This window comes from Gobius niger (genome assembly GCF_951799975.1).
Source record: "Gobius niger genome assembly, chromosome: 16".
NCBI classification, from domain to species: Eukaryota; Metazoa; Chordata; class Actinopteri; order Gobiiformes; family Gobiidae; genus Gobius; species Gobius niger.
The window spans coordinates 31141027-31159284 of NC_136867.1; the positions used below are offsets into that span (position 1 = coordinate 31141027).

Below are 18258 nucleotides of genomic sequence, written 5' to 3' on the forward strand. Positions count from 1 at the left end.
AATAGAAACATCTGTTCAGGGTTTTCATGTCACCAATTTAAAGCTTTTATTTCGAAAACGTCACCAATTTAAGGCTGTTATTTCGAAAACGTCACCAATTTAAAGCTTTTATTTTGAAAACGTCACCAATTTAAAGCTTTTATTTTGAAAACGTCACAAATTTAAAGCTTTTATTTCGAAAACGTCACAAATTTAGGGCTTTTATTTTGAAAACGTCACCAATTTAAAGCTTTTATTTTGAAAACGTCACAAATTTAGGGCTTTTATTTTGAAAACGTCACCAATTTAAAGCTTTTATTTTGAAAACGTCACCAATTTAAGGCTTTTATTTTGAAAACGTCACCAATTTAAAGCTTTTATTTTGAAAACGTCACCAATTTAAGGCTTTTATTTTGAAAACGTCACCAATTTAAGGCTGTTATTTTGAAAACGTCACCAATTTAAAGCTTTTATTTTGAAAACGTCACCAATTTAAGGCTTTTATTTTGAAAACGTCACCAATTTAAAGCTTTTATTTTGAAAACGTCACCAATTTAAAGCTTTTATTTTGAAAACGTCACCAATTTAAAGCTTTTATTTTGAAAACGTCACCAATTTAAGGCTGTTATTTCGAAAACGTCACCAATTTAAGGCTTTTATTTTGAAAACGTCACCAATTTAAAGCTTTTATTTTGAAAACGTCACCAATTTAAAGCTTTTATTTTGAAAACGTCACTAATTTAAAGCTTTTATTTTGAAAACGTCACCAATTTAAAGCTTTTATTTTGAAAACGTCACTAATTTAAGGCTTTTATTTTGAAAACGTCACCAATTTAAAGCTTTTATTTTGAAAACGTCACCAATTTAAAGCTTTTATTTTGAAAACGTCACCAATTTAAGGCTTTTATTTTGAAAACTTCACTAATTTAGGGCTTTTATTTTGAAAATATTACAAATTTAAAGCTTTTATTTTGAAACCGTCACCAATTTAGGGCTTTTATTTTGAAAACGTCACAAATTTAAAGCTTTTATTTTGAAAACGTCACCAATTTAAAGCTTTTATTTTGAAAACGTCACCAATTTAGGGCTTTTATTTTGAAAACGTCACAAATTTAAAGCTTTTATTTTGAAAACGTCTCCAATTTAAGGCTTTTATTTTGACGTTTTCCTGATTTAAATCCTAACGTGAGCTTTTCGCAGATACATCGTGACTCCGACCGACGACGAGGAGCAAAACGACGAAGACGACGCCGTCATCAACGTTTGACTCCGGCGCAGCAAAGGACTCTGGGAAAACTAACCTCTCTGCCACAGACTAACCACTCTGCCACTGGACTCGGTTCCTGACGCTGCAGTGCCGCTCGTGTCCAGGAGGGGGCGCCCTGAGACCAGTCGCTCAGTTTTATTGAGATTATTTTATTATTATTTATTTTGTAGCAGAAGAAACGTTTCAGTCCCTGTTGTATTTATGATTCTAATGATCAGATGTTTTTACCACAGATATAATAATAAAGTTATTTTCTCTGAGGGCGGGGGAGGCTCGCGTGGCGTTCGAGGACCCGCCTCCGAGTCTGTGATTAACACGTTTCTTAAAGCTGCTCCTGTGAATGTGACTGTACAGACTAACGCTGCTGTAAATGGAGCTGCAGATGTAGAAACTATGACCATAATAAACATGTTTATAATAAAAACATCTGTTCGGCTCATGTTTAGAATAGAAACATCTGTTCAGGGTTTTCATGTCACCAATTTAAAGCTTTTATTTCGAAAACGTCACCAATTTAAGGCTGTTATTTCGAAAACGTCACCAATTTAAAGCTTTTATTTTGAAAACGTCACCAATTTAAAGCTTTTATTTTGAAAACGTCACAAATTTAAAGCTTTTATTTCGAAAACGTCACAAATTTAGGGCTTTTATTTTGAAAACGTCACCAATTTAAAGCTTTTATTTTGAAAACGTCACAAATTTAGGGCTTTTATTTTGAAAACGTCACCAATTTAAAGCTTTTATTTTGAAAACGTCACCAATTTAAGGCTTTTATTTTGAAAACGTCACCAATTTAAAGCTTTTATTTTGAAAACGTCACCAATTTAAGGCTTTTATTTTGAAAACGTCACCAATTTAAGGCTGTTATTTTGAAAACGTCACCAATTTAAAGCTTTTATTTTGAAAACGTCACCAATTTAAGGCTTTTATTTTGAAAACGTCACCAATTTAAAGCTTTTATTTTGAAAACGTCACCAATTTAAAGCTTTTATTTTGAAAACGTCACCAATTTAAAGCTTTTATTTTGAAAACGTCACCAATTTAAGGCTGTTATTTCGAAAACGTCACCAATTTAAGGCTTTTATTTTGAAAACGTCACCAATTTAAAGCTTTTATTTTGAAAACGTCACCAATTTAAAGCTTTTATTTTGAAAACGTCACTAATTTAAAGCTTTTATTTTGAAAACGTCACCAATTTAAAGCTTTTATTTTGAAAACGTCACTAATTTAAGGCTTTTATTTTGAAAACGTCACCAATTTAAAGCTTTTATTTTGAAAACGTCACCAATTTAAAGCTTTTATTTTGAAAACGTCACCAATTTAAAGCTTTTATTTCGAAAACGTCACCAATTTAAGGCTTTTATTTTGAAAACGTCACCAATTTAAAGCTTTTATTTCGAAAACGTCACCAATTTAAAGCTTTTATTTTGAAAACGTCACCAATTTAAAGCTTTTATTTTGAAAACGTCACCAATTTAAGGCTTTTATTTTGAAAACGTCACCAATTTAAAGCTTTTATTTTGAAAACGTCACCAATTTAAGGCTTTTATTTTATTTTTATTCTCGTGTTTATAATAAAAACATCTGCTCGTCTCGTGTTTAAAATAAAAACATCTGTTCAGGTTGTTCATGTGTAAAAGAATAAACCGGGTCACATGACGTCTGCACTTTAATGGCGGCACTCTGATAAAAACACACACTGAACTGTACACAGGTCACATGACGCCGTGACGTCACCGCGGCCCCAGAAGCCCCGCCTTCGCCGCCAGCGCCTCGTTCTGCTGGATGTGGTACTCCTGGAACCTCATGGAGATCCTCTGGGTCATCTTCAGGTACTTCTGCAGACACGACTCCGAGCAGCTGGACTGGAGAGAGAGAGGGGGGGGGTTACCCTATTGTACATGTTTTATCCTGCGAGCAGCTGGACTGGAGACAGAGAGGGGGGGTTACCCTATTGTACATGTTTTATCCTCCGAGCAGCTGGACTGGAGACAGAGGGGGGGTTACCCTATTGTACATGTTTTATCCTCTGAGCAGCTGGACTGGAGACAGAGGGGGGGGGGTTACCCTATTGTACATGTTTTATCCTCCGAGCAGCTCCAGGGCAGGACAGAGGTTATCCTATTGTACATGTTGTAGGTGAAGGCCCTGGTCCCTGTTGTACATGTTGTAGGTGCCCTGGTCTCTGTTGTACATGTTGTAGGTGAAGGCCCTGGTCCCTGTTGTACATGTTGTAGGTGCCCTGGTCCCTGTTGTACATGTTGTAGGTGCCCTGGTCCCTGTTGTACATGTTGTAGGCGCCCTGGTCCCTGTTGTACATGTTTTACCTCCTCCGCCCGGACGTCTCGTGTGGTGAAGTCTTTCACACAGTCCATGAAGCAGTTTTCAGTCACTTTGTTGTACGTCCCCAAGAACTCCTTAAACTGAAACGAGACACAGAGTTACAGCGCCACCTACAGGCCGAGGGCGCCACCTACAGGCTGAGGGCGTCACCTACAGGCTGAGGGCGCCACCTACAGGCCGAGGGAGTCACCTACAGGCTGAGGGCGCCGCCTACAGGCCGAGGGAGTCACCTACAGGCTGAGGGCGTCACCTACAGGCTGAGGGCGCCACCTACAGGCCGAGGGAGTCACCTACAGGCTGAGGGCGCCACCTACAGGCTGAGGGCGTCACCTACAGGCTGAGGGCGCCACCTACAGGCCGAGGGAGTCACCTACAGGCCGAGGGAGTCACCTACAGGCCGAGGGAGTCACCTACAGGCCGAGGGAGTCACCTACAGGCTGTAGGCGCCACCTACAGGCTGAGGGCGTCACCTACAGGCTGAGGGCGCCACCTACAGGCCGAGGGAGTCACCTACAGGCTGAGGGCGCCGCCTACAGGCCGAGGGCGTCACCTACAGGCTGAGGGCGCCACCTACAGGCCGAGGGCGCCACCTACAGGCCGAGGGAGTCACCTACAGGCCGAGGGCGCCACCTACAGGCCGAGGGAGTCACCTACAGGCTGAGGGCGCCACCTACAGGCCGAGGGAGTCACCTACAGGCCGAGGGCGCCGCCTACAGGCCGAGGGCGCCGCCTACAGGCTGAGGCGCCGCCTACAGGCCGAGGGCGCCGCCTACAGGCTGAGGCGCCGCCTACAGGCCGAGGGCGCCGCCTACAGGCCGAGGCGCCGCCTACAGGCCGAGGGCGCCGCCTACAGGCTGAGGGCGTCACCTACAGGCCGAGGGCGCCGCCTACAGGCCGAGGGCGCCGCCTACAGGCCGAGGGCGCCGCCTACAGGCCGAGGCGCCGCCTACAGGCCGAGGGCGCCGCCTACAGGCTGAGGGCGCCGCCTACAGGCCGAGGGCGCCGCCTACAGGCTGAGGGCGCCGCCTACAGGCCGAGGGCGCCGCCTACAGGCTGAGGGTGAACCTGAGCAGAGTTAAGCGTTACCTGTTTGACCTGGTCCGTCTCCGACACCTGCAAAGCCATCGCTCTGAGGAAAGACAAAGGTTTAAAATTAAAATCCGCTTCTCAGAGACTTCAGGTGTTTCTGACGTCACGGTTTCTCTGGAGCCGATGTTTGGACAAAATATTTACTAAAAACTAAAATTATGACGCTATAAAAAGCAAAGCCAAAGCAGGATCAGCGTCACTTTACGTTTAAGGGAAATGGAGGCAAAAAATATATGAAAATTAAAAAAAAAAAAAAAAAAATTCAGGGAAAATTCAGGAATAAAATGGAGACAAAATGTGGAGGAAAAAAATAAAAAATAATAATAATAATAATAATCCACGATCTGCCTTTAAACCAACACAGTATTATTTAAATCACCGATATGTGAAACATGTCCCAAAACAAACCAGGACTCCGGAGCCTTTAGCTCACAGGCTAAAGCTAACGGCTAACGGCGCGTGTTTACGTCTGATTAACCCCGTTATTTCCGGTGTCACGCGCTCAGCCGCTCAGACCGGGACAGGACCGGGTCCAGACCGGGTCCAGACCCGGAGCAGGACCGGGATTTACCTTCAGTTTGATCCAAATCCACCGCGACCTGATCCGTGACCGAGAGAAACACCGGACACGCGAGAGAGAGAAGCACTTCCGCTACAGCGCCCCCTGCCGGACGCCCCGGTCTCACAATAACACTGTTCCGCATCAGGGACATTAGCGCCCCCTAGTGACGGACAGGAAAACAGTTTAAACATTCACATGTAAGAGAAAAACGTGAAGTAAAAGCAGCTGAACTGAGCGGTTATATTATCTCCCCTGTTCATGTGAAATGTGATTTATTTGAGGAACATGAGCGTCACCATAAACACGAGACACTGAGACGAGTTTGACTTAAAGCAGATGAAAAAACAAACATTATTGTGGGACGATCCACTTTTGTCACGATACATATCACGATCCCCAGGGGCCGATCCGATACGTATTGCAATACAATTAATAATTATTACAAGTGACATATTTAACTAAAATATGTAAAAAGTCATGTGTCCTAAGTTTATAACCCAACCATCTTGTCTTTCAAGATTTTTCTTTATCAAACCATGTGAATGGTTTGAAATTGTCTCTCCATCCATTTTCTTCCTCTCTATCCGGGGCCGGTGTCGAGTTGCGCTGCTTCTCGTTGCTGCGCATGTGCAGAACTAACGAGTAATTTTACATTCAGCCGTCGAGCTCCGCTTTTTCAGCAAATAACATGATTTCATAGATTTTACTGTGGAATTATAGCCTGGCTAACACAGACTAAAATCACAAGTGATATTTAGTCTGGGGACGCCAATTCATTTCCTCGTAGGAGAGGTGAGGTTTACGATCGTCCATAGTCGTTTATTGAGCGATACGAAAAAAAAAAAAAGTCTATCATGCGTCTGTACGAGGCCACAGCCAATAGTATCATCGTATGAGATGACCTTTTAGATTTGGGTAAAGCCCAGTATAAAAAACATGAATATAAAAGGGATTCCGTGGAGTATGGTGCACCACAAGGGTCAGTTTTGGGACCGTTATTATTTATTATTTATATGAATGATTTTGCTTCTGTTTCTACGACCGCCTTTCCCGCTCTTTTTGCTGATGATGCCGATCAAAAAAATAATAATAACTCGTTAATGTTAAGGTGGGGGGTCAGAGGTTAAAATATGTATTTGTGGAAGTCACAATTACGCTAATTTGGGCCAGGCTGGTCAGAGTCCAGGGCTGTTTCTCAGTCCCAGTCCAGCCCTGGTCCCAGCAGAGATGCCCAGACTTCCCGATCCTCACACACCTCCTCCAGCTGTTCTGACCCCGAGGCCACACCAGGCCAGCTCGGAGACATAGTCCCACCACCGTGTCCTGGGTCTTCCACGAGGCCTTGTCCCACTAGGACATGGGTCACCAGCCTTATTTCAGCTGAGCTACTTTAAGAGCATTAAGTTGTTGGAGGGCGACCAGTTAAAAACAAATCCTAAAGACTTAAACGTTCACTGTTCACTTATAGGATATTGACCCCATATTATATTAAAATAGCTTTATTTTAAACTCATACTGAGTCACAAGAACTGAAATAACTGTAATTCTAATTTCTAATTCTAATTTTTCTTTCCTTGCATGTTTAAAACCCTGTAATATTTGCTAGTTTGTCTCATAAATGCGCGTGTCCACACTCGGCCAGTATCTGAGCGCTTTATATAAATTAACTGTAAGATTATTTTTTATCATAAAGGTAGATTTTAAACTTTAAACATTAAACATAGATCGTGGGGAAAAAATCTATATTGATGACGTAATGAAAACCGTTACCCCCGCCCCCCTGCTGTTACATCACCGCCGGGCCCTACGTCAATCACGGAGCGGACCAATCAACGCAGAGGAGGTCATCCTGGCTCCGCCCACTTACACACGGCGCGCGGAACCTTCACGGACCGGCGCGTGGGCTCGTTCACGCAGACTTTACCGGATTAAAACCGAATAAAACGGGAAATACGGATCAAATACGCGATGGACAACGTTAAAAACATGCTAAGCTAATGACGCCTGGCTGTGGAGGGCGGGAAACGGCAGGACGCTTCAGGAAAATATGAAAACAAACTCGTAACGGTTAGTTTAGCTCGAATATTGCGTTAAACCGCATCAAAGTGAGTGTTGTTGTTTGAAATTAATGTACAAAGTGAAACTGTGTGTTTTCTCCCAGATATCGCGGTATTTGAGCGCTTTTGTTTGATTCTGAGCCCGTCTGTGTCGCCGTTTGTCCGTGAAAGCTGCCGTTTCCTCCAGTCCGTGAACTGCGGGAAAACTTGGTCAACAGCCGCGGGACTCCAGCCTGTTCGGCGGCGCTAAGAGCTCGGTTCGACCCGCTTCTGTGTCTCCCGAGCGGACCGAGAGCGAACCCCCGAGCGGCCCCGCGTGTTCAGGTGTTCGGCCCCCCGGAGGAGGACGCGCAGAGGACGGGACAGGCCGCGGTGCGAGGACGGCGGAGGAGCTCGTATCCCTTTGGTTTCTGCTCCTCCATGTGCCTGGCAGATTATCTCTAACAAAGAGCCCGAGTCCCGCTTCCTCTCCCCGCTGTAAAGCCCCTGGTTCCGCTGGTGCTGACCCAAAAGGACCGGGACATGCCGCTGCTCCACAGGAAGCCCTTCGTGAGGCAGAGACCCCCGGCGGACCTGGACCCGGACGAGGAGGTGTTTCTGTGTAAAATCACCCACGAGATCTTCAGGAGCTACGAGTAAGTTTAGCCAAGGTTCTGCTCTGTTTTTAGCCGTGGGTTTAACCCTAGTTTAGGCACACTTTAAACCTGTTTTTAACCCTAGTTTAGGCACACTTTAGACCCGCTTTAGTGCAGTTTTAGCCCCGGTTTTGTGTCTTAGCAGTCAGTACAGTGACCACTTTAGAAAGTTGTGGAAAGAGAGAAGTGTGAGATGTGATGGGACAGACTTAAAAAATAATAACTTTTGGAAGATAAAGAACTTATAATTTAAAAACATTGACCATGCTTCAGGTCACAAAATATTAAAACCCAGAAAGTTTGGACACACATGACTGTTTATTTATTTCAATGAGTAAAACTAACTTTATGTAATTCACTTTACAATAATAAAAAAAGTGAGACAAAAGTCTGTCCAGTTGAATAATAAAAGCACTTGAGGTTGTGCTGTTTTTCCCTGGTCCTCAGACCGAGCTTTGGACTCGTGTTTGTCCCGGTCCGAGAGGCACCTGCCCCCGCTGTCAGAGCGAGAGGAGCCGGTGTAGCATTAGCTCAAAGATAACCGGCGGCTCCTCTGCGATTAAAACCAGACGAAACGAGCTGAAAAAGGGGGGGTAACGAGCTGCCTGGCGGAGGGGAGATAAAACACGGGCCTCACTGATTAAAAACATTCTTTAAAGTGTGATAAAAGTTGTCAAAGTGAGTTTTTAGGCTGTCAGAGTTAGCCTGGAGCGGAGCTAGCTCTGAGCTAACGGCGCTCTCCCGCCACTGGAGCGTCAACGTTTACGTAAGAAAAGGAAGAGGTTTGGAGGCAGTTTGGGGTTAAATAAAGTAAAATCAGACTAAACCTGAACATCTGCCCTGATGTGGAGGACATTATTGATTGTAAATGATGTTATTAGAAGTCACCTGCGTTTGTTTTGATTTTTTTTGGGGTCATTTTGAGCTGTTGCATCTTTGAAATGAACGAAACGTTTGGGACCGTTAACCTCTTAACCCCCGCCTGAACCGAGCACAGTGTCTCCAGTTCAGCTTTACCCAAACCTAACAGCTTCTCGGAAAAAAAGTGTCAAAATAGCGACGAAAGTGAGGATGAAGATGTGAACAAAAAAGTGACAAAGTGATGAAAAAGCGAAACAAATTAGGCAAAAAAGCAAGAAAAACAACAAAAAAGTGACTAATGTGATTTAAAAACGTGACAAAAAAAAAATTCAAAACATTCCAGTATTTCCTTAACCTCTTAATCCCCTTCTGAACCAGTCCGGCTTTACCCAAATCTAAAAACTTCTAGAAAAAAAGTGTCAAAATAGCAACAAAAACAGGAATGAAAATGTAACAACACAAAAAGACAAAAGAGCGACAAAAGTGTGTCCGAAAATCCCCAAAAGTGACAAAAACTCAACTAAGAAGTGATAAAAAGGCAACAATAAAAGCCACAAAAGAGCCACACAAACAAAGAAACAATAAAAGAGCAACAAAATGTGCCGGAAAAGCAACAATAACAACATTTAAAAAAGCAACACAAAATATGACAATAAAACGAAGAAAACACGACACAAATGTGGCAAAAGTGCAGCTCAGTTTTGCAGGTCTTAGCTTTCAAATGAGCCGTTACACTGGCCTATAAGCTGTAAACTCCAGTCGAAAAGCTTTTGGATTTGGGTAAAGCTGAACGGGAGAAAATGCGCTCGGTTAGGGCGGGCGGTAAGAGGAGACTGTTGGAGTAACTTCCACAATAAATCCCCAAACGTCAAAAATAAACCTGGTAAAGAGTCTGGGCTTTGCTCTGACAGAGCCCTGTCCTGGTGTTTCTCCTCAGTGAGCTCTTAAAGGAACAGGCCCCCGTTTTTACACACTGAGATATGTTCTATGTTCAGCTTCTACTGACGGAAGTGAGCGGGGAAGTCTTTAGGAGTTACTGCTCCTGTATCATTACGCCTCACAATATAGTTCCCCTTTTTATCTGCTTATAAAATCGACATGTTACATTTCTGTGTAAATATACTTCGCATGAAAACACTTCACGTAACTTTATTTAAATAGGGAACACGTGGAAGAGCTTGGTAGCTTCTATCGTGAGCTTTTTTGGAGCTATGTGACATGTGGGAGAGGCTGCGTATGTGTGAGCGCACGGACAAAGACCAGACGGGGATATATTAACTCCACTAAGTAAGGGATAATGTATAGAACGCTGGTCATTATCGGGAAAATAAGCCCCGACAGGGCGAACTGGACCCCGACGCGAAGCGGAGCGGTCTTGTTTGGCCCTGAAGGTGCTTATTTTCCCGATAATGACCAGCGTTCTTTACATGATCCCGCTTATTATACGGCCATTTGCCAACTGAACACACACAACATAAACTTCGTACACTTTTATGAAGGTTGAAAGGTTTATTTAATGACTTCTGCGACAAATAGTTCCCAAAAGTTTGCGCGTTGCTCGGCAACGTTTTGCTAGGCTAGAAGCAGCAAGGCTAGCAGCTAGCCTAGCTACTTAGCTGAAGGCGCAGTTGGAGGAATGGTGGTGAATCTCTGGGTAAAGTTGAAAATCAGACTCACGCTAACTTCATGAGCGATTCCCCCGACTTCTCTCTCAGTGACGGGACAGAGATAGTGTCGCTGCTACGTACGCGCAGAGTGATATGAAAGCATGAACTCCGTTGCCATTGGCAGCGTCATTATTTTTCTCAGAGGTCCTTTATCAGAAAATAATGACCGGGAGAACGTTGGGAAATCCCATTCAAATCAACGGAGCTTCTACTTACGTTGTGAAGAGCCGTATAATAAGGTTAGGTAAGAGCATATCTCAGTATGTAAAAACGGTGGCTTATTCCTTTAATAACCCTGTCCTGGTGTTTCTCCTCAGTGAGCTCTTGATAAACCTCTCCTGGTGTTTCTCCTCAGTGAGCTCTTAAATAACCCTCTCCTGATGTTTCTCCTCAGTGAGTTCTTCGAGAGGACCATCCTCTGCAACAGCCTGGTGTTTCTCCTCAGTGAGCTCTTGATAACCCTCTCCTGGTGTGTCTCCTCAGTGAGCTCTTGATAAACCTCTCCTGGTGTGTCTCCTCAGTGAGTTCTTAATAACCCTCTCCTGGTGTTTCTCCTCAGTGAGCTCTTAAATAACCCTCTCCTGATGTTTCTCCTCAGTGAGTTCTTCGAGAGGACCATCCTCTGCAACAGCCTGGTGTTTCTCCTCAGTGAGCTCTTGATAACCCTCTCCTGGTGTGTCTCCTCAGTGAGTTCTTCGAGAGGACCATCCTCTGCAACAGCCTGGTGTGGAGCTGTGCTCTGACGGGCAGAGCCGGCCTCACGTACCTGGAGGCGGTGGACAGCGAGCGCAGAGCCAGGAACAGCCTGCAGAACTTCCCTGAGGTCCTGCTCAGGCCTCTGCTGCTGCTGGTCACTCACAGCCAGAGCAAGAGGCTGTCGGAGCTCTGCGAGGACGTCTACGGCTTCACCAAGGAGCGCTTCTTCCCCGGGGAGACGGTGGACGTGAGCGTGAGAGGAGGACACAGGTGAAGGAGACACTTTTTCACTCTTTTGCTCTTTGGCTCAATTTTTTTTCTTCAAATATTCCCCATTACTAATCCCCATTTTTCCCCTCAATGTTTTCCTCCATTTCCCCCATTTCTTTCTTTTTCCCTTTATCCACATTTCGAGACATCACAGATACAGTCGATTATAAAAGTAGCATTTCTTCCACCACAGCAGTTTCATTATTATCTCTCTGACATTTTCTCACAGCAGATTGTTCAGTAGAAGTGAAAAAACGGCAGTTGTAGCTAGCACTAGCTAACTGCTAGCATTAGCCCGATGCTAACATGTAGCATCATGTTAGCATTCTCTGTTATTTATGTATTTATGGGCTGTTGAACCACTTTGCTCCTCCCATGTCTTTGTATCATTATTTAGTAGAAACTATATTTATAATTCAGTTTTTGTTAAAGTAGTTTTTAAATAATTAGAGAAAGTTTAGATTTTTCTCCTACTTGTTTTCCCCCTTAACTGTTTTTAAACATGACCATATATGGGCGATTCCAGAGATGCCGTCTGTATCTATATGGTCATGTTTGAAAACAGTCAAGGGGAAAACAATCTAAACTTTGTCTAATTATTCCAAAACGACTTTAACAAACTTTATGAATTATGAAAATAGTTTCTACTAAATAAAGACACAAAGACATGGGGAGGAGCAAAGTGGTTCAACAGCCCATAAATACATAAATAACGGAGAATGCTAACCGATCAGTTATTTCAGCCCTACCTGGTATAGACCCGTTTTAGACCCTTTTTAGACCTCGTTTTCCCTCTCTCCTGACAGAGGGGTGTCCCGGGTAATGCAGGTCCTGGTTTAGTCCTCACTTAGTCCTCTTTTCTCCCCCAGGGTGGTGTCCCGGGTGCTTTAGTCCTGGTTTAGTCCTCACGTGGTCCTCTTTTCTCCCCCAGGGTGGTGTCCCGGGTGCTTTAGTCCTGGTTTAGTCCTCACTCGGTCCTCTTTTCTCCCCCAGGGTGGTGTCCCGGGTGCTTTAGTCCTGGTTTGGTCCTGGTTTAGTCCTCACGTGGTCCTCTTTTCTCCTCAGGGTGGTGTCCCAGGTGCTTTAGTCCTGGTTTAGTCCTCACATGGTCCTCTTTTCTCCTCAGGGTGGTGTCCCGGGTGCTTTAGTCCTGGTTTAGTCCTCACGTGGTCCTCTTTTCTCCCCCAGGGTGGTGTCCCGGGTGCTTTAGTCCTGGTTTAGTCCTCACTTAGTCCTCTTCTCTCCCCCAGGGTGGTGTCCCGGGTGCTGCAGGTCCTCTCTCCTCACTCCAGTGCTAACGGCTCTCTGCTCAGTCCTCACTCTAAAGCCAACGGCTCCGTCCTCAAAACCGAGGGCGACTCCATCGTCATCAGCGACAGTGATGAAGAGCTGACTCCTCCCCCTCAGATCAACGGGTAAAAACTACACAAACACGCCTACAACACCTACATGTTCCCTCCATGTTCCCTCCATGTTCCCTCCATGTTCCCTCCATGTTCCCTCCATGTTCCCTCCATGTTCCCTCCATGTTTCCTCCATGTTCCCTCCATGTTCCCTCCATGTTCCCTCCATGTTCCCTCCATGTTCCCTCCATGTTCCCTCCATGTTCCCTCCATGTTCCCTCCATGTTCCCTCCATGTTCCCTCCATGTTTCCTCCATGTTCCCTCCATGTTCCCTCCATGTTCCCTCCATGTTCCCTCCATGTTCCCTCCATGTTCCCTCCATGTTCCCTCCATGTTCCCTCCAGTCCTAGACCTGGGAGAGGAAGTGGATATGGCATAGATCTGCTCTTGTAGGTGATGAATCTTGTAGGTGATCTGGTCTTGTCGTTGTAGGAGGCGCCGGAAGCCGCTGCCGCCCTCAGCGTTCAGATACACGGTTCAGCCTGACGATGAGGAGAAAGAAGCCTTCACCACCAAAGCCACTCAGCTCAGGTGAGACGGCGCCCCCTGCTGCCGCCCCGCCCTCACTGCGCTTCACTTTCTCACCCCTGTTTTTAAACGTTTAGTCGAAGGAAGAACGTCCTGTCCAGAGAGAAGCTGAAGCTGCTCTTCAAACAGCACTGTGAGCCCCACAACGGCGCCATCGTCCTGAAGGTGAGACCGCACTACCCACAATCCCCTGCAGCTCTGTCCCGCAGTGTCCCGCTCTGAGCTGCAGGGGGCGCTGTGATTCAAGCCTCTCTCTCTGTCTCTCTCAGGCGTCGTCCGTCGCTCGATACGGACTCTCGGAGCTCAGCTTCACTCAGTTCTTCCCCGACGACCTGCCAGTGTTCAGCCCCGCCTCCAAGTCTCCTGCACAGGTGAGCCCCGCCCCTAAAGTAATGACAGCCCCGCCTCCAAGTCTCCTGCACAGGTGAGCCCCGCCCCTAAAGTAATGACAGCCCCGCCTCCAAGTCTCCTGCACAGGTGAGCCCCGCCCCTAAAGTAATGACAGCCCCGCCTCCAAGTCTCCTGCACAGGTGAGCCCCGCCCCTAAAGTAATGACAGCCCCGCCTCCAAGTCTCCTGCACAGGTGAGCCCCGCCCCTAAAGTAATGACAGCCCCGCCTCCAAGGCTGTATCCGAATGTAGTCACTATATAGTCACTGATTCTGTTGGCGATTCAGACACAAGCCACGACTTTCTCCGCGCTGTGTGACGTCAGGCGCTGCAGCTGCAGATATGTGGGTTTTTTTTAGTTTTTTTTTTGATCTGAATGTATTTATTGTTACAAACGTGTATTTTATGAAACAGAACGACTGTTTTGGCACTTTTACTGGCGTTACATCATCACAAAAAAAGGAAAACAAAATCTCCAGCGTGAGCTCAGAGACGGCGAGAGTCGGTCAGAGCCCGGTGTCCGAACACCAGCAGATTGAGCGACAACATCTGATAAAAGTTCAATAAACTCCGGGAATAAAGTATTTCTGTGATAAAAACCAAACTCAGAGACAGTGGAATATTTATGATAAATACGAGTCAGATACTTTAACGTTAACGTTAGCATGAAGCTATCGGTCATTTAGCTCCAGCTAAAGGTTAGCAGCTAACGTTAGCATGAAGCTATCGGTCATTTAACAGCTCCAGCTAAAGGTTAGCAGCTAACGTTAGCATGAAGCTATCGGTCATTTAACAGCTCCAGCTAAAGGTTAGCAGCTAGCGTTAGCATGAAGCTATCGGTCATTTAGCAGCTCCAGCTAAAGGTTAGCAGCTAACGTTAGCATGAAGCTATCAGTCATTTAACAGCTCCAGCTAAAGGTTAGCAGCTAACGTTAGCATGAAGCTATCGGTCATTTAGCAGCTCCAGCTAAAGGTTAGCAGCTAACGTTAGCATGAAGCTATCGGTCATTTAACAGCTCCAGCTAAAGGTTAGCAGCTAACGTTAGCATGAAGCTATCGGTCATTTAGCAGCTCCAGCTAAAGGTTAGCAGCTAACGTTAGCATGAAGCTATCGGTCATTTAACAGCTCAAGTTAAAGGTTAGCAGCTAACGTTAGCATGAAGCTATCGGTCATTTAGCAGCTCCAGCTAAAGGTTAGCAGCTAACGTTAGCATGAAGCTATCGGTCATTTAACAGCTCAAGTTAAAGGTTAGCAGCTAGCGTTAGCATGAAGCTATCAGTCATTTAACAGCTCCAGCTAAAGGTTAGCAGCTAACGTTAGCATGAAGCTATCGGTCATTTAACAGCTCAAGTTAAAGGTTAGCAGCTAGCGTTAGCATGAAGCTATCAGTCATTTAACAGCTCCAGCTAAAGGTTAGCAGCTAACGTTAGCATGAAGCTATCGGTCATTTAACAGCTCCTACAAAATGGCGTGAGCACAATATAGTGACTATATAGTGACAATATAGTGACTATATTGTCACTATATTGTCACTATATAGGGGATAGTGTGGACATTCGAATACAGCCCAAGTCATATTTTAATCTATATTTCAAGGGTTTTGAGTGAATTTTGTTTTTGTTTATGGATTTTTGATGGTATCTTTGAGGAATATTTATATTTTTTGGCTATTTTGTGATTTTTTTCAGGTAATTTTGGAGTGTTTTTAAGTAACAGGTCATTTTGAAATATTTGAGGTTATTTTCGAGTATTTTTCAGGTCATATTGAGGTTATTTTTGTAGTTTTGAAGTAATTCTGTGTCCCGTCGACTGTTAAACCTCCAAAGCTCAGGACCTTCCCAGACCCTGCAGAGGAGTCTGTTCATTCTTCTGCTCGTGTGTCTCCAGGGGGCGCTGTCTCAGCTCAAGGCCATGGAGGAGAAGCTGAAGCTGCTGCAGCAGAAGGAGGAAATGTCCCACCACAAAACCCAGAAGAAGAAAGACGACAAGGAGCGAGTGAAGGAGCGACTGAAGGAGCGAGTGAAGGAGGAGAAACGCAAGCATCGAGAGAGGGAGGAGAGAGACAGCGAGCCCGACCGGGAGCGCCTGAAGGAGAGCAAGGAGAGGCTGAAGGAGGAGATCAGGAGGAAGAGGAGAGAGGAGAAGGAGCTGAGGAGAGCCGAGAAGGAGAAGGTAAGAACATCACCACTATGAGGGCTAGCTATCCTCTCCTCTGGACCTCCTCCTGAGCGGGTCCTGTCTCTGAGGAAACATCTGACCTCTGTCTAAACCCGTCTGTCGTCTGCAGGAGCGAGAGAAGCTGAAGGAGGAGAAGAAGAAGTACGCCGAGAGGATGAAGCAGATGAGCAAACGGAGAGAAGACCTGGAGTGTGAGGACCTGCAGGTCAGTTCCTCCTCCTCTGTTCCTCCTCTGTTCCACCTCTGTTCCTCCTCCATTACCTGTTCCTCCTCTGTTCCTCCTCTGTTCCTCCTCCATGACCTGTTCCTCCTCTGTTTCTCCTCCATTACCTGTTCCTCCTCCTCTGTTCCTCCTCTGTTCCTCCTCCATGACCTGTTCCTCCTCTGTTCCTCCTCCATGACCTGTTCCTCCTCTGTTTCTCCTCCATTACCTGTTCCTCCTCCTCCTCTGTTCCTCCTCCCCTGTTCCTCCTCCTCTGTTCCTCCTCCTCTGTTCCTCCTCCTCTGTTCCTCCTCCTCCTCTGTTCCTCCTCTGCTCCTCCTCCGTGACCTCCTCCTGGTGCTCTCCAGGAGCTGCCGATGCCGACCCCGGTGCAGACGCGCCTCCCCTCAGAGCTGTTTGGGGAGGCGCTCATGGTGCTGGAGTTCCTGCGCTCGTTTGGAGAGATCTTTGATCTGAAGGACGAGTTTCCCGACGGTGTGACTCTGGGTGAGTTTAAAGTGTTGACCACACACTCAGAGATCAGGGATTTAAACCTGTGTGTCCCACAGACGTCCTGGAGGAGGCGCTGGTGAGCTCTGACCCCGAGGGGCCGCTCTGTGAGCTGCTCTTCTTCTTCATCTCCGCCATTTTCCAAAGTTCAGACGAGGAGCCGGAGCAGAGCCTGGAGAAGGAGCCAGGTACGGACCGAAGCCAGCTCGGTACTGTCCGGTACTGTCCGGTACTGTCCGGTACTGTCCGGTACTGTCCGGTACCGTCCGGTACCGTCCGGTACCGTCCGGTACCGTCCGGTACTGTCCGGTACAGCCCGGTACTATCCGGTACTATCCGGTACTGTCCGGTACTGGTGAGGGGAACAGGTACTGTCCGGTACCGTCCGGTACCGGACAGTACCTGTTCCCCTCACCAGTACCGGACGGTACCGGACGGTACTGTCCGGTACTGTCCGGTACTGCCCGGTACTGGTGAGGGGAACATCTGGACTCTGATGGTGACACCTGATGGTGTCGTCTGTTTTCAGACCAGTCCGAGGTCTTGGACGACGCTGCTGACTCCGCCTCCGCCGCGCTGGCCGCTGTGACGACGTCTGTGAGGGCGTGGCCTCAGCTGCATCAGGGGCGGAGCCTGAGACATCTGGACCTGGACAGCTGTACGCTCAGCGAGATCCTCCGACTGTTATTACTGACGGCGGAGGAGAAGGACGACCCCTGCAGCGAGCTGAGGGAGAGCGGGCCGGGGTTACTACGGCGACTGAGGAGGACGGCGGTGTACGACCTCACGCCAGGTACTCCTATACTACTACTACTACTATAGTACTACTACTATAGTACTGAGGGAGAGCGGGCCGGGGTTACTACGGCGACTGAGGAGGACGGCGGTGTACGACCTCACGCCAGGTACTCCTATACTACTACTATACTACTATAGTACTACTATAGTACTACTATAGTACTGAGGGAGAGCGGGCCGGGGTTACTACGGCGACTGAGGAGGACGGCGGTCTACGACCTCACGCCAGGTACTCCTATACTACTACTATACTACTATAGTACTACTATAGTACTACTATAGTACTGAGGGAGAGCGGGCCGGGGTTACTACGGCGACTGAGGAGGACGGCGGTGTACGACCTCACGCCAGGTACTCCTATACTACTACTATACTACTATAGTACTACTATAGTACTACTATAGTACTGAGGGAGAGCGGGCCGGGGTTACTACGGCGACTGAGGAGGACGGCGGTGTACGACCTCACGCCAGGTACTCCTATACTACTACTATACTACTATAGTACTACTATAGTACTACTATAGTACTGAGGGAGAGCGGGCCGGGGTTACTACGGCGACTGAGGAGGACGGCGGTGTACGACCTCACGCCAGGTACTACTATACTACTACTATAGTACTACTATAGTACTACTATAGTACTACTATACTACTACTATAGTACTATAGTACTACTATAGTACTATACTACTACTATAGTACTATACTACTACTATAGTACTGAGGGAGAGCGGGCCGGGGTTACTACGGCGACTGAGGAGGACGGCGGTCTACGACCTCACGCCAGGTACTCCTATACTACTACTACTATACTACTATAG

General features: G+C 46.5%; 2 protein-coding genes across 2 annotated transcripts in view; one reads left to right on the forward strand and one right to left on the reverse strand.

Moving 5' to 3' along the window:
* Positions 1–2897: 2897 nt before the first annotated feature.
* timm9 (translocase of inner mitochondrial membrane 9 homolog) lies at positions 2898–5344 on the reverse strand. Its single transcript, XM_079573932.1, has 4 exons — positions 5250–5344; positions 4676–4718; positions 3574–3669; positions 2898–3111 (listed from the first exon to the last, which is right to left on the reverse strand). Exons 2-4 carry the CDS (start codon positions 4712–4714, stop codon positions 2980–2982), a joined length of 267 nt encoding a protein of 88 aa, XP_079430058.1. The 5' UTR covers positions 4715–4718; positions 5250–5344; the 3' UTR covers positions 2898–2979.
* Positions 5345–7468: 2124 nt separating this feature from the next.
* The window catches only part of baz1a (bromodomain adjacent to zinc finger domain, 1A), a 36870-nt gene continuing 26080 nt past the window's right edge, over positions 7469–18258 (forward strand). The window contains exons 1-11 of the mRNA XM_079573921.1: positions 7469–7932; positions 11148–11426; positions 12677–12841; positions 13263–13361; positions 13436–13523; positions 13628–13729; positions 15636–15920; positions 16036–16131; positions 16497–16635; positions 16698–16826; positions 17168–17431. Coding sequence (XP_079430047.1) covers positions 7820–7932; positions 11148–11426; positions 12677–12841; positions 13263–13361; positions 13436–13523; positions 13628–13729; positions 15636–15920; positions 16036–16131; positions 16497–16635; positions 16698–16826; positions 17168–17431 — 1759 coding nt within the window. The 5' untranslated portion in view covers positions 7469–7819. The remainder of the gene's footprint in view (positions 7933–11147; positions 11427–12676; positions 12842–13262; positions 13362–13435; positions 13524–13627; positions 13730–15635; positions 15921–16035; positions 16132–16496; positions 16636–16697; positions 16827–17167; positions 17432–18258) is intronic.